Source organism: Ovis canadensis, chromosome 18 (assembly GCF_042477335.2).
Source record: "Ovis canadensis isolate MfBH-ARS-UI-01 breed Bighorn chromosome 18, ARS-UI_OviCan_v2, whole genome shotgun sequence".
NCBI lineage: Eukaryota > Metazoa > Chordata > Mammalia > Artiodactyla > Bovidae > Ovis > Ovis canadensis.
Genome location: NC_091262.1, coordinates 46,396,719 through 46,412,023, shown reverse-complemented (window position 1 = coordinate 46,412,023; position 15,305 = coordinate 46,396,719). Strand labels below are relative to the sequence as shown.

Sequence of the window (15,305 nt, the reverse complement as noted above, 5' to 3'; positions counted from 1 at the left end):
CGTGGGCTCTCCGGGAGGTTTTGGCCTCCCCCGATTCTCAGCGCAATTCCAACTAGTGGAGGCTGCTGCCCACATTGTTTCTAGATAAGTGAATGTCAGTGATGCTGGAATATTTCCAAAGGAGGCGTGGGTGATGGAGGCCCCTGAGATGAGGGGAGGTGAGAATTGGGGATTCAAGAGTATCCATGCCCACCCCCCTCCATGACGTGGCCCCGTTCTCCAGAGGAACCCATGGCTTCTTCCTGATGAATGGATTTCAGCTGAGTGTAATTGGCACACCCCAGACTCTCTGGAATCTGGGCTTCAGGCTCTCTGAGGAAACTGGAGGAAACACAAGATCAATCTCTGCCTTCAGGGTGTTCCTGATTCTTGGAGAATAAGGAACTTGGCCCAGGCTTCTCCTGATGGGAATGTGAAAGGGACCTTAGGGTGGACCCCAGTCTTTACAGAGGACGGGCTGAAGGGTCAGGAGGAAGGTAGACCCCTGTCTTTACAGAGGACGGGCTGCAGGGTCAGGAGGCAAAGCGCAGCCATAACAGTATGTATAATAACTATCAAAAGTACCTAGGTTTATCAACCACCTACTGAGTGCCAGGCCCAGAGGCAAGTATAGGGCGTACATTCAGTCCTCCATATCCACAGGTCACATCCACAGACTCAGAAGGCCAGCTGTAAGGGACTTGGACATCTGCGGATTTGGATATCTGCATATTGTCGTGAGATCCTCACACCAGCCCATGAAATGGTCCTACTGATCTGCCCAGTCTTACAGAGGAGGGACTGAGGCTTAGAGAGGTGCCCAAGGATACAAAGGCCAGCTCAGAGAAGGAGACAGAGGGGCTCAGAGCAGGCTTCTGTAAGGAGGGGGCCACATAGTGCCCTGCCTTGGAAGGGGAGTGGGTGAAAGGATTCAAGGAAATGGGTCTCAGGTCTAAGGACCTAAGAAAGCTGTTAATGATAAATATGAGGATGCCCCAAGGAAGGGAGGGTGGGCTTTTCACATTCCTGCCCTTGGAGTCTTGGCCTCAGCCTCTACCCATGGTGGGTGTCCCTCTGTGTCAGCCAGCACATCTCCTTATCCAACTGAGCCAGCCACTGTATAAATAAGTCCCCTGCGTGCCAGCTGCCCTAGGCAGGACAGAGAGCTAGGGCGCACCTGGACAAGTGGCCTTGAGTAAGTCCTTTCCCTTTTAGGTACCTCAGCCAGACCTTCTGTTACATGTCTAGGTGGGACCCTGGAGTCCCTGAGTCCCTTCTGGCTCTTAGAGAAGGGCTGAAGAGAGAGCAGGAAGGTGTTAACCCTGGTCCCAGCTCCAGGCCTACCTCCTAAAGAGAACTTTCCTGCCAGCCCCCTCAGGTGTCACCCCATCCCTCACCCCCTCCATAGCTGCGCCAGCACAGGGCTCTGACCTATGGATTTTCTGCCACTTCCTGATCCACTTCTCTCTAGCTTGAGTCTTCAGGACTTCATTACACCAGCAGCTTCGGCAACCCCAACATGGAAGGCTTTCTAGGTGGCTCCTGGAGGCTACAGGGCCCTGCCCCTCACCTTCTGGGCTTCAGCCTTCCAGGGACTCAGGGTCTTCTTTCAAGGAGCCCCCTCTTACAGCTTCATTCCACTTTCCCCATAGAACCCCCCAAACTTAGAGACCCCCCAGGCCAACTCCTTATCGCATAATTGGGGAGACGTGCACCCAGAGAGGGCGGTGACTCCCTCCAAGGTGACCCAGCAAATGAATGAGGGCTCAGAATCAAATTTGTGGCCTCCAATGGGATACAGTGTCCACCTGCTCCACAGGGACTTCTGGCTAGGTGCTGGCTCCAACCCACTCCCCCAGCCTTGCTTCATGCCCAGTGCCACTTTCCCAGCCCCCACCTGCCTCCTCAGCTCCTGGTCTCCTCCGTTTTTCTTACTAATTAGAGGTCTCAGCAATGACTCCACTGTCCCCGCCATTTTAGAGCTGTCATTAATTTCAAGTGCCTTCAGAAATAATCATCATCGTAAAACCCTGAGAGCTGCTGGGATGCAGGTGGGCAGGACCAGCACAAAGCAGGCGTGCTGGCAGGCCAATATGTGCCACCCACTCCTGCCTGTGCCACGGGGCACTAGGTCCTGTCTGCTCAGCTTCCCAGAGTGGGGAGAGTAGAGCTGTGCTCTGACACCACACACACAAAGCTTCAAAGCCCAGCTCTACTTCTTATACAGAATAAACCTGGACGAGTGACTAGCCCTCCCAGAGCCTCAGTTTTTTCATCTGTACAATGGGGATAGCAATCTCCATCTTGAGTGAGATGAAGTACAGCAGACCCTAGCTCACAGTAGGAGCTCTATAAATGTTAGCGGCCCCGCCCCTCCCCCTGAGTCCCCTGACAAATCCCCAGCTTCTCCACTTTGCTGGGAGCACTCAGGCATCAGCAGGCTGACTCCTTCCAGCCATCAATTCCTGGGTGACTGGGACTTGCCGAGTTTTCACCCCGAAGCTGAGATCTGCTGTGTGCCCACCCGTAAGACCTGCTGTCTCAGGCCTGCTCTTGGGAGCTCCTAGTCTGAGGACAGAGAGGGAGGGGACTGGACTCATGCTTCTAAGGGCATTTCAGCCAGAGGAGGAGAGGAATAGAAGCAAGTGGTCTTAGTTTGGTCTTGCAGTGCAGGTGGGAACCAGGGATGGGGCATGCTAAGCAGGTGGACCAGTAAGGACCAAGGCTCAGAGGTGTGAGTGAACACTCTTCAGCTGAAGCTACAGGGCATGGTCTCTGGGTCTTGGACTGGGCCTTCCTAATCCACCTTCTTCCTGGTCTTGGTGTCCTTAAGGGGACTGTGTTGGGGATCACCCCACGAGATAGGAGTGGAAAGATATCTGTTCCCAGTGACAGTCGTCCTACCCCATGGGGTCTCCGGTGACAAAGCCAGGGGTGTGTACTCTCACCAGGTCCAGGCTAGACCTTCAAAAATGTCTTTTTCTAAATACTTCCCCCCAGAGCCTCCCCTTCCCTATCATTTCCACTGGTGGAATAAGGTAAGGAGTGCTGGAAGGGGTCATTTCTTTTAGCGAAACGGAGGGGTAAATGGCTTGGATACCGTTCACGTGGAGAACTAAGGCTCCGGGGCAGTTTCTCGGATATACACAGCATTTTCGTCGTCCCTGCTGCCTCCAAGGTTTAGAGGGACAACTGTGGGCCCCAGAAGACCTCATCCCAGGACACAACTTCCTCAGCCAGCACCTGGGGGGTGGGGGCGGGAGCGGTGGGCTCCCCCCCATTTCCCCGTCGAGATCACTGAGGCGGGGAGCAGGTGAGTCGGGGGCGGATAGAAGCCTTGGCCGCGCGGTGTCTGCGTCAGTCGCCGCACCAGGAATAGCCCCCGCCCCCGCCCCCGCCCCGCAGCGGGTCTGAGCGCCCGCCGGGTGCCTGGCAGAGCCTTTACGCAGGAGCTAGAGCGCGTCTATTCCTGTCGGGCTGGTGGGAGGAGGCGGCGCGGGAGGCGGGAGCTCGCGGGCAACTCACAAACAGCCGGGGTGGGGGAGCTGGGGAGCCTGGGACGGGGGTCCAGGCGGCACGGAGTCGAGGGGCCGGGGAGTCGCCGGCTGGGCTGTTGAAGGGAAGGCGACTCCTGTGTCGCTTCCTCTCTTCCCCTCCCGCCTTTTGTTGATCCCTCTGCGGAGCCTGCCCCCTGCTGGTTTACTCGGCGCCCCGGAAGGCGATTCAGATTCCCTTTCCGGGCTTTACTAGCTGTTCGACCGCACGGAAATGACAGAACCTCTCTGAGCCTGGGTTTCCTTCTTTATGTCACAGGGGGAACCACAGCGCCTCCTCCCAGGGTTGTTGGAGGATGAACGCAGAGTGCACAGCACAGCGTCCTCACTTGCTAGGAGGGGCTTCAGCTAGGCCTAGGATGTGGATGGACACGGAATACAGCAGATCGCTCTCCAGACAGGACTGTTCAGAGCTGTGGTGTGGCCGTGAGCCTGAGAAGGACCCAAACTCTGTTTAGCTAGAACAGGTCTGTGCAACTCTCTGGGCTGTGTGTGAGGCTGAACAGTGGAGAAGCAAGATGGTGCTGGGGGTAGGGGGACACTGGTGGCCCCACCGTGCTAGCCAGATAACTTCAGTGAATGTCAGGATCCATGGGGAAGGAAGTGAGGTCCCAAGGGTCGTAGCCCACTCTACAGGCTTTCCCCAGACACCTCCACCAGCCGATTCTCTGTATCTGCCGGTCGAGGAGGACCTGGATCTTTGAGGAGTGGTCCCATTCCTTGGGCCTATTCTAGAATGCGCCTCAACTCAGGATCCCCTGGACCTTTGGGGAGCGGTACAGGAAACAGCCAAGAGAAGCCTGAGGCTCTGCGTTGCCTTCTGCTGGTCTCTGGGTGCAGTGCCCGCGGCCTAGCGGTCTGCTGCCCTCTGCTGGACAGGAAGCCAGGCTGGGCGGGGACCCAGGCTGCAAAAGAGGGCGCGAGACCTAGCTCCGGGTAGAGCCGCGGGGCTAGCACGCTTTCTCCCGGGTCTCCCGGAGCTTCCCGGCCGCCAGGATGTAGGCTCTCCGGGGATGCGCAAACAATTCCGAGAAGAGGGGACAAGGCGCAGGCAGGACTGAGGCTCCTGGCCTGACCCTTCCCTCGCCGTCCTCCAAACAACCCTGGTCTGGGGGAACCTTGCGGGTTCACGTACGTGTGTCGGTTCCCCATGGCAGTGTGCAGTGACCCCAGTGAACACACTCACGCGCTCCCATGTACACGCAAGTAGCCACACGCGAGGGTGCGCACACACACCCAAGAGGACCACAGATGGGACTCCCCGGGGCCCCGCTGGCCTGGACCGGGAAGGGCGCGGCCGTATGCTGGGCTGGAGCACGGAGACGCTACTCGCCCCCCCCCCCGCCCCCCTCCATTCCCCAGCCCAAGGCTGACGCGTCCCTAGCTCGCTCCCCCTTGCCAGTTTCGCTGCCCCATTCAAGCAGGGCGGTGGTCGGGGCGCTCCTCGCTCTCCGCCCCCTTCTCTGAAAGGAGCCGAGCTCCCCACCTTATCTCCCCCCTCCCTCGGTTTTGCGGCCGCGCCTTCTCCTCCCCCGCCAGGCTCCCGCCGCTCGCTCGCTCGCTCTCTCCCTCCCTCGGTCCCTCCTCCCTCCCTGGCTCGCTCCTCGCTGCTCGCGCTCCCTCCCCGCGCCGCGGCAGAGCGCGGAGCCCGGGCGGGAGCCGGCGCGGGAGCCGGAGCGGGCGGCCGGCGACAGCGCAGGCGGCGACGGCGGCGGCGGCGGGTCGTGGTCCCGGTCTCGGTCCCGGAGCGCGCGGAGTCCCCACCCGCGCTGCTCCGGTTCCTCTCCAGACGCGGGGCTCCTAGCAGCATGCGCGGCCGCTGCCCGCCGGCCTCAGCCCTGGCCCCGGCCCCGCTGCGGAGCGCGCCCGGCCTCGACCCCGGCCCCAGCGGCAGAGGTGGCGGCGGCGGCGGCGGCTCCAGGCCGGCCCGGGGCGCAGAACTAGACTCGTAGAGCCCGCGTCGCGCGTTCTGAGCGCACCCGCCCCTCCGCCCGCGGGGGCCGCGGCCTCCCGCCACCCTACTCCCGGGCCCTTGCCCGGCCCCGGCTTGGCTCCCGCCCGCGTGGGGCAGACAGACGGACGGCTAGCCCCGCGAGGGCGCGTGGACTGCCGGGCGGAGGTGTCGGGCGAGGAGGAGGAGACGGAGGAGGGGGCTGGGCAGGGGCTGGGGCCCGGCGAGGAAGACATGCGATTGGTGACCGAGCCGAGCGGACGGACGGCGCGCCCGAAATGCAGGTGAGCCCGGCGGCCGAGGCCCAGCCCCGAGTAGGCAGCCCCGCGGCGAGCGCCCCTGGGGCCGCCGTCGGCCCGGGCTGTGCCCTCTTGGGTCTTTGGGGCACCCCGGCGTCTCCCAGACCCGCTTCGGGGGCTCAGATCTGACCGCACCCCTGAAGCCTCAGAAATGAAGCTTTCCCGCTCCTCCCAAGGCAACAGATTCCAGGTTGGCTAGCTGGGACCCCGGAGCTGGGGAGGGGTCCCCGTCCTGCTCGTCCTCTGTCCCTCCTCCCATCCTGAGCACTGGGCGTCCTGGAAGGTAAGCCCCCTGCTCAGCATTGGGTGACTGCCTCTTACCATAGACACCCCCAGGCAGCCCGAACCTGCTCCAGGCACCCCTGTGGATGCCGGTGGATGCAGGTCAGGGACCAGGTTTCTTCACGGATACCGGGCTGGGCGCCACCTGGCTCCCCTAATGGTTAGGAGCAGCCCCTTTCCAGCTCCTGCCCAGAGAGGGGGAGGAGAGGGGAGACCGGGGGTTAGAGGAATGAAGGAGAGGGTGTTGGGGTTGAGGGGGACCTGGGAACCATTGAGGGGCCTCCCCTTTGTCTTCAGCCCCAGCTTCTCACTTCCCCCCTGCCCCACTTTTCATTCTGAAGCACAGCTGGTGGCAGGTAGGACCCGGCTGAGAAGGAAGGGGCCTCCTTCTCTCCCCCCACCTCTGTAAGGTGGGCTGTGGGCTTCCTACTCCCCTGGCACCTCCAGGCGGATCCCACGTAGAGGAGGGGTGGGGCCAGGCCCAGTGGGCAGTCCCCTCCTGTCTCTTGCCCTGAGTCTCAGCCCAGCTCCATCCAGCCCTGGCTGTACCGGCATCTCCTCTTTGTTCTCAGAGGTCTTGGGGTCGGGGTGGGGGAGTTGGGGCATCTGGGAGGTTGGCAGCAGCTCTGCCCTGGAGGGGTGGAAGGGCAGGAAGCCCTGAGGTGGGGGCAGTACCATCTGGGCAAGCCCCTTCCCTGCCAGCCAGCCCTCCCTCAGCCCTCCTGTGCTGTCCGGGCCGGAGGGTGTGCAGCCCTGCCTGGCCCGTGGCTCCGGCTCAGCCCTGCTGGTCATTGTGCCGATGGCTTCAGCACCGGTGCCTCCCATGCCCAGGGAGCAATAAGTCCGGGCATCCAGGCTTCCCCACACCCAGCGAGGAGTGCTGTGTGGGAAGGGAGGGTCAGCTGCTCCCAGACCCTTTGTCCTTGTGTGGCCAGGAGGGGCTGAGTGCTCACACCTCTGGGGAGACACCAGCACCCAGTCTGCTGGGACAGCTTGCCTGCCCTTCCTGCCTTCTCCCCATGGCCTGAGGTGGGAAACAGGGATTAGGGGGCAGGAGGGTGAGGCCAAGAACTCCTCAGAAGCCAGATAGGAGCACTGGGCAGCACCCAGCGGCCCCTCCTGGGGCTCCTTGTGGTATTCTTGTTGTCTCTGCCCCCTCTCCCACTCCCTGCCAGTTTAAGTGTAAGGTGGGCTTTGGGTAGGGCTTGGTCAAGGCGGCAGTACTCCCCCGTGCCTGGAGTTAGAGTGGGTTTCCAAGGCAAGGGGCCAGTTTTGGGGGGATGGCTGGGTGCTCAGGGCCAAGGCGTCATAGTCTGTGGGCCGAGGGCAATAGAGAGACCACCCTACCCTTGCAGTAATCTTCTTTGATCCTAGGGATCAGTTTCTCCATCCTCTGCCTCTGAGCACCCATTTTTCCTATACTAGATATTATTTTCTAAGACCCAAATTCCAGCGGGATACCAAAAACAAAAAAAAAGTCTTGTGAGGTGGGTCATTGTTCAGCATAAAGCCAGACAGGATCCCTGGTACCAGTGATGGTTCATCTGGTCTGCTCTCTGGGTGCCACTGAAGCAAATGGTGAGCGGGTGATGACTGGGTCTGGAGGGTGGGGAAATTCATTCCTGCTGAGAAATGAGACAGTGCAGTGATTTGCGCAGGGTCCCGGGGAAGCGTGAGGCAATGTGTCAGACATGGGGTTGAGGAAGTGGGTCCTATGGGGCTAGAGAAGGGCAAGGGAGGCCATAGGTGGTGGTTTCAGAGCCAGAGCCTTGGTTTTGCTGGCTGGGGTCTCTTAGTTTAGCTCTCGAGTGTGTAGCAGTCTGTGGAAGGTTGGTGGCCTTCCAGCCTCAGGGACCTCCCGCCTCCTGATGGCTACCTACTGATGGCTCTCTGTCCCATTCTCACCCGTCCCTTTACATATCCCCCCCATCACCTGGCTTGCTTCAGCATTTCTACCTAGAAGGTCTTCTCTCTTCCCGGCCCCTCCTCTAGGAAGCCTCCCTGACTGCTCCCCATCACTGACCCTCTTCCCCAAGTCACCCTCAGTACCTGGTCTGCACCTACCATTGTGCCAGTTCATCCATGCATTTATTCTGCACATCCCGGCTGAGACGCCTGCTCTGCGCTGGACTAGACCCTCCCATGGCCCCCATGGATTGCCTTGAACACTCTGGGCAATCCTGTACCCAGCCCCAGGGCTCCCCTGCCTGGCCTCTAGGATAGGGAAGATTCTGGGAGGCACCAGGGAGCAGCTGGTTCTGGTGGCCAAAACCACCCGGAGGAGACACAGTATCTTCAGCCTGTGGATGGCAGAGGTGGGGGACATCAACGGTGCCCCAGGCAGGGCAGAGGTGGGGGACATCAAGGATGCCCCAGGCAGGGCTGGGGAGGCCCCAGCAGGGCATTCAGTAATACACGTGGGTACTCATGGAATTTGTTCCTGGGGGGCTGCGGCAGTCAGGGGTCCTCCAGGAAGACAGAGGGGCTGGGTGTCTCTTGAGGCAGTAGAAGATTTGGCAGAGACGTAAAGAGCAGGATTCTAGAACCAGGAATGGCTTTTTGGTAGAAAGAGTGTGGGAAGGCAAGTTCATTTCCAAATGCATTTGAAGCATGCTGCCCTTTGCTTCTGTGTTGAGTGACTATCCTCGGGCTCTGTGGACCCAGTGGAGCTGTTTTGACAACAGTCCTCTCCTCATGTGCGTTCAGTTCCTTCAATGTCATTTTATCGTGAGTGAGGCTGTTGAGTTTGGTCCCTGGAAGCAGATGTCTGGGTTCAAATCTCAGCCCTCCCACTGCCTACCTCTATGACTCTGAGCAAGTTATTGATACTTAATCTTTTGGGCCTTGGCCTCCTTATCCATAAAGTGAGGATAACAGAGGACCATTATAAAAACTATGTGTGTTCATATGTGCAAAGCATTTAGAAGAGTATACAGTCAGTTCTCCAGAACTGCTAGTTACTCCTAGTATCAGTGATGTACTCTCTGTCTTAACCTTGTAGGTGGTACAGAGATTTGATTTTATAGCTAAGAAAAAATGGAGAGCCAGAGAGGCAGAATGACTTGCCCCCAAATCCCCAGCTTACAAGCATGGGGCTCAGTCTAGAATGCCTTCTTCCCGACCTCTGGTCTGGGACTCTTGCTCACTGGTGCGGGCATGGCCTGTTAATTAGTTAATATATTTAGTATTACTACTACTATTAATATAATGAATATCATGACCCTCCTCCCAACCTGAACACTACCATTTTAGTAACAATATACATCTGCTGTGTTTCTTCTCATCTCATCCCTTGGTAACCACTACCCTAAATGATCTATTTAGTATTCCCTTGCCTTTTAAAAATCATAGTTTAATATACAGAAATTTTTCCGTTTTAGTTATTTTTGAACTCTGTAAAAGGAACATGAAACTGTGCCATCCTCTGGAATTTGCTTTTTTCTTCAGAGTTGTATGCCTAAGCTTCATCTGTATTGTTGCAAATAATGATAGGTGTAGTTCATTCATTTTCACTGGTGCATAATATTCTGTTGTTTGCATTTATTCTTCGGTATATTTATCCTTCTTCTATTAATGGGCATGTGGGCTGTTTCCCTTTTTGCTCTTACAAACAATACCACGGTGAACTTTCTGGTCCCTTCCCTGAGACAACATGCAGGGCATCTCTGGGGGCACACAGCTAGGAGCAGAATTGCTGGGCTATACGTCGTGTTCACTGTCAGCTTTACTAGGAAATGTGCCGCAGTGCTTCCCAAATTGGTTGGGCCATTAATGCCTCCCCCAGCAGGAGATGAGTATCCCCATTATTCCCTGCACTCACCCACACTCGATATGGCCAGACATCTTAAAAAAAAAAATCTTTCATGTATTTTTGGCTGCGCTGGGTCTTCATTGCTTTTGTGCAGGCTTTTCTCTAGTTTTGGTGAGTGGGGGCTGCTGTTCGTGGCAGCACAAGGGCTTCTCACTGTGGCGGCTTCTCTTGTTGCAGAGCACACGCCTTCTTACAGGGACGTCCCAGACATCTTGGATTTTACTGATTGAATGAGTGTAAAGTGATTTTATGTTACGGCCTTGATTTGCATTCCTGAAATTCACAGTTTCTAGTGTATGAAATGGGGGTTGAGATAGGCAACCGCCAGTGTGTAATGGATGCTCACTAAGCAATTATTCCCTTTGCACCTCAGTTTCCCCAGGTATTGAGATGTTGTCCGTACAAACCCCGAGCTCAGGGATGGGGAAGAACAGTCAGGGAGTTCTCCCCAGTGGGTGAGAATGAAGGAGCAACAGGGAGCACTCAAGTCCCTGCAGATTTAGAGCCAAAGGAATCCTGGCAGCACTGTGTTCACCCACCGGATGGGCAGGGTGGTCCCAGCTTGGGAGGCAGAGGGAGAGTTTGCTTCATCATTTTAACAATGCAGAGCACCCTGATAGACCCCTGGCACCTGGTGTGGGGCTTGGCCTGGCTGAGTGCTCAGTAAGAGTTTGGTGACCCGAGGAATGAACTCATGTATCTGTGTTCCTCCGTTCCCACCTCCTTGGAAAATCCTCCCTGATTGCCCCTGCCCACTGAGCAAGTGAGGGATGGCTGAACAAGGCGGCTCCTGGGCGTTTGCAAGGCCCCCAAGCCCCTGCCTGCCCTCAGGGGCTGAGCCGCGCAGGGCTGGCAAGCTAATTTGGAGCGGCTCCCTCTACCAGCCTGGTGCACCAACAATTGATTCCGCACCACTTTCCCCGCCTGGGCCCGGGCCCCTGGAGCTGGTTAGAGACGAGCGATGGGGCTGGCGGAATAATTATGCCTATTTCATGTGACACCCAAATTGATTGCCGCCAGGGTGACATTACCAGGGCATTGTTCCTCGTCTCCAACCTCTTATTACGTGTTATTAGGGTGTGTGGTGTGTGTGTGTTTTTCTATTTTTTCCCATTTCGGGGAATTAGTCTCTCTCTACCACCTCCTCTGCTTCCCTCTGCGGGGAACCTGCTCATGGCTCTGGGAGTGGAGTGGGTGGGGACCCGGGCAGCAGGCTCCCTCTGTCTGGTCCAGCATGGGGCTGCAGATGAGGCTGGGGACCTGGCCGTGTCAGCCCTCTTGACTAGGGTGTAAGGTGGGGGCATCTCAGACCTAAGAGGGGCTGCTGAGGTGTGGGCCCAGCAGAGAAGACTTCCTGCAGTGCCTCTGGTCCACAGTCTCTGCTTGCATACCTCTCATGACAGTCTGCTCACTCATTATCTACCGAGGCACATCTTCCAGGCTGAGCCTTCTGATCTTCCATTTGATTTGTTGTACTGAGCTGAATGGGGCTTTCCCAGCGGCTCAGTGGTAGAGAATCTGCCTGCGATGCAGGAGCCACAGGAGACAGGGGTTCGATTTCTGGATTGGGAAGATCCCCTGGACGAGGGCATGGCAACCCACTCCAGTGTTCTTGTCTGGAGAATCCCCATGGACAGAGGAACCTGGTGGGCTACAGTCCATAGGGTCACAACGAGTCGGACAGGACTGAAGCAGCCTAGTGTGCATGTGCTGAACTAAATGGCCCCCCTCTCTGACTCCACGCAGGGTCTTGGCTCTGCCCTATGGGCCTGCACTGGGCCCTTTGCACCCTCTGCTTTGCAACCTGAGAGATTTGCAGAGATGCCCGGGCCCTCCCAAGTTTGGGCTTCTCATGAACACACAGCCAGGTGATGGCATCAGTTGTGACTGGGCAGAACTTGATACTGAAATTAGTATATATACTGGGTTGGGAAAATAGACTTTGGCAAGAGGTTGGCCAAGATTCAGTTGAACAGAGAGGGCTTTGAACAGTCAGTGCCAAGAGAAGGCAAGGGTTTTTATTTATAGTTTGCCTGTCCCATGTTATAAATACCTCACTGGACTTTGGTTTATGATGTACTGGGGGGTGGTTTTTAAGTCTTTTCCAGGGCAGAATAAACGCAAACCTTCATCTGTCCCTGACCTGGCCACACCATGAAGGGAGAGGCTAGGGTGTTGTGGAGAGAAGGTGGCTGCCGTCAGGAGGCTGGGCCTCTTCCCTAGCCCCGACCCTGAGGTGCTGTGGGACCTTGGACAAGTCAGTGATGCTCTCAGGCCTCAGTTTCCTCGCTTGAGTGATGGTCTCTAGAGTTGTCGTGCCTCTTGAGTTAGACAAGCTCAGAGACCTTTGGCAGCTGAATTAATGTCCTGGAGCCTCAGTTTTCTCATCAGTAGAATGGGGCTAGTGGTACTTCCATCATAGGGTATGTGGTGAGGGTTGGTGGGTCAGTCTGCAAAGCATGTAGTTGCTATGCTGCATATAAATGTCTCTTCCCTTCCTTCTTGAATTCTCTGCCCCCAGCCCTGTGAGAGCAGTTTCAACCCTGCCCTTCCCTTTTCTAAATGGGTTTAGGGCCCCAATACATAAAGCCACTTGCCCGCTACTGTGTAGCTCAGCAGCCCTGAACCTGATTTGGAGAGAGGCAGTATATGAGAATGGTCAGGACCAACAGAACCTCTTTGTGACCTTGAGCGAGTTACACAACTTCCTTGTGCTTCTGTCTTTTCCATCTGCACAGTGGGAACAATAACAGGACCTACCTCAGCAGGTTGTGGTGAGGGGAAATTAATTTTCATAGGTGAAGTACTTGGAATAATGCCCAGCCCTCTCTTAGGGCTTTCGGTGTGCTGGGCTTTTCTAGTCGTCGTCGTCGTCGTCGTCATCATCATCATTTTTATGAGGTCTCTGACCTTCAGACCCCACCGTTAGATCGACCACTTCCCTCAGCTCTCTCGTCTCCACCCTGGGTTTCTCAGGCTGTGACCTCCCCACTCTCTCAAACCCAAGGCTGGTGACCCTCCCAGGGAGGGACTGGCTGATTTTCAGACCTCCAATGCCTGAAATGAGGCAGCCTGAGATGTTCCCAAGGTAGACAAGCCTCCAAGACTGGAGCACTGGGAGAGGGCCCTGGGTGCCCCACACAGCCGGGTTGGAGGGGGAGGGTGGCGTTGAGGGGAGGTGAGGCAGGTGTGTCTGCTAAGCACCTCCCAAGGGGCCCCTGGCCTGGGCGGTGGAGGGGGCCCAGGTCCTTCGGGGGCACCTTCCTGTCCCTGAAGGTCTGAGTGGGCATCCAGGCCTGGAGAGAGATGAGAAGGGAGGTTTGGGGGTGCATGACCTGCACTTTCTTTGGGCCCCATCAGGCCACCACATGGGTGCTTGCCTGCCCCTCCTCAGTTTTGGGATAGTGCTGGGCCAACCAGGAGTGCTGTCCACTCAGGCAGGCCCGCAGCAGACAACACGGATGCTTCCCAGAATCAGTGGTTCCCTCCTGCCACCCCCAGGCTGGCTCTCTCACCTCCGAACAACCCTGTGGAAGGATAGGTGGAGTCCAGAGTGGTCCAGGACTCACCTAAGACCACACGGTAGGGCAGGGTGCCCTGGCCAGAGCCCCAGCTAGGGACCTGTGAGCCCAGGACCATTTGCCCACCCAGAAGTGGCCCTGCCTCACCCTGGCTCCTCCCCACCCAGCCAGCAGCTCCGGGATGGCAAAGCCTATATATAGAAGCCTTTAAACACTAAAATGCTCTGACAATTAAAATTCATAATTTATCCCGCAAATGGCCTGGGGTTGTGAGCTGGCCGGAAGGCTGGCAGCTCTTGAGACCAGCTGTGCTTGGAGGGGTAGGCAATGGGGTGGGCAGGAGCGTCCCTCCCTTAGGTGGCACAGTGTTTGCCCAGGGCCATACAGGGGCAGCTGCCCTAGCAAATGGGCAGGCAGCCACACTGTGCCCAGGCAGCACCCTCCAGTCTGGCTGTGGCTGAGAGGCCAGGTGAGCACCTTTGGGACCGTACCTGGGAGATGGGGCTGGTGGCAGTGGCGGGAGGAGGGACTACAGGCCCAAACACCCACACAGGCCACACAGGTGCCTGCACAAACACACACACACACACACACACACACACACACACGCACACACATACTGGGGGCCCAGCAACTCTGTGCTGGAACCAAGAGCTAGAGGAAAATAAAGAATTATACATGACAAAGGACATGACCTCAATTTTCTTTCAGGTTGATTTTTCTCTCCCAGGGGGGTGGCAGCTGAAAGAGGAGAGGGAGAGGGAAAGGGTGGGCTGACCAGCCTGGGAGGAGACAGATGGACGGATGCACAGCTGAGGTTCAGCTGCCTGCCTGCCAGCCTCAGTCGGTCCTGATTTCTCCTGCCAGAGCTCAGCCTGGGTGCTCACCCCTCCTCTCAGAGTTTCCTGTGTCCCTACCCCCCTGTGCCGGGAGGCAACCCTTGCCCTCCCCCGGCTCTCAGCAGAGCCCTGCAGGATTAGATTGGCCAGGGAAGACCTAGTTCCCCCCATTAGCAGCTCACACCTTAAGCCATTATCAGCCATTCACACCTCAGCAGGGATTAGCCCTGGAAAGGCAGAATGGAGGATCTTTAAAAGGAGTCCAGGGACCTGGGTCAGGATTTGGGGTAGGAGAGAAGCAATTAGGAGCCCTCAGATGCTCTCAAAGGTTCCAGGACATCAGCTGCCTCCACCCTGCACATCTTTGCCCTCACTGTTCTCTTGGCTGAAAATGCCACCCCTTCTGCCCCCAACTTGGCCGGTGGGAATGTGTCTGGGTTTCAGCCTGACATCTCCTCCCTGAGGCCTCTATAAAGAGCCGAGACCAGGAGTTGGGAGCTGTCCTGGGAAGCTGGCCCAGCAGCTGTGGTGGGGGCAGGAGGCCCTCTGTCCCTTGAAGCTGGGCCTGGCACTCCTGAGCTGTATCAGCCTCAGCCCTGCACTGTGGACTGTCCATCTGGGGGACCCAGAAGTGGGGGGGGGGCAGCAGAAGCTCCAGCAGAGGGAGAAAGGGACAGAGATTGGCACATCAGCAGGGTCTGGTGGGGGGCACCCGAGATCCAGAGGGACTCCCCCCTCCCGGAGGTGATCCCTTCTTCCTGGGGACTTGCAAAGAGTGGCTTGGGGTGAAACACCCTGAGCTGGATTCTGAAGGGTGAGCGGGAGACCTCCAGGCATAGGCAGACAGTCTACCACGGCTGTGGGACAAGGCTCCAGGACAGTGCGGCCTCACTCCAGCCCCACATTACCCTACTTTCAGCTACGTGGTCATGGCTGCCTCTGAACGGGCACACTCACCACAAATGTGCTCTATCATTTCATGAAATGGATCCAGCTACTCTGTGTCCTGGAGCTGAAAGCAAAGAAGGGACTTCAGAGAGGCAGGGATTTGGGGACAGGGCAAGTCACG

General features: G+C 57.3%; 1 protein-coding gene across 3 annotated transcripts in view; it reads left to right on the top strand.

Annotated features, from left to right (window-relative positions):
* Positions 1-15,305, top strand: part of LINGO1 (leucine rich repeat and Ig domain containing 1) — a 214,037-nt gene that overhangs the window by 189,835 nt on the left and 8,897 nt on the right. Inside the window, exon 1 of one of the 3 annotated variants that reach the window (XM_069558873.1) lies at positions 4,947-5,768. The exons of the other annotated variants lie outside the window; for them this stretch is intronic. Within the exon in view, the coding sequence (XP_069414974.1) occupies positions 5,763-5,768 (6 nt within the window). The 5' untranslated portion in view covers positions 4,947-5,762. Of the gene's footprint in view, positions 1-4,946; positions 5,769-15,305 lie in introns of those variants that run through there. 3 annotated transcript variants of the gene reach the window in all.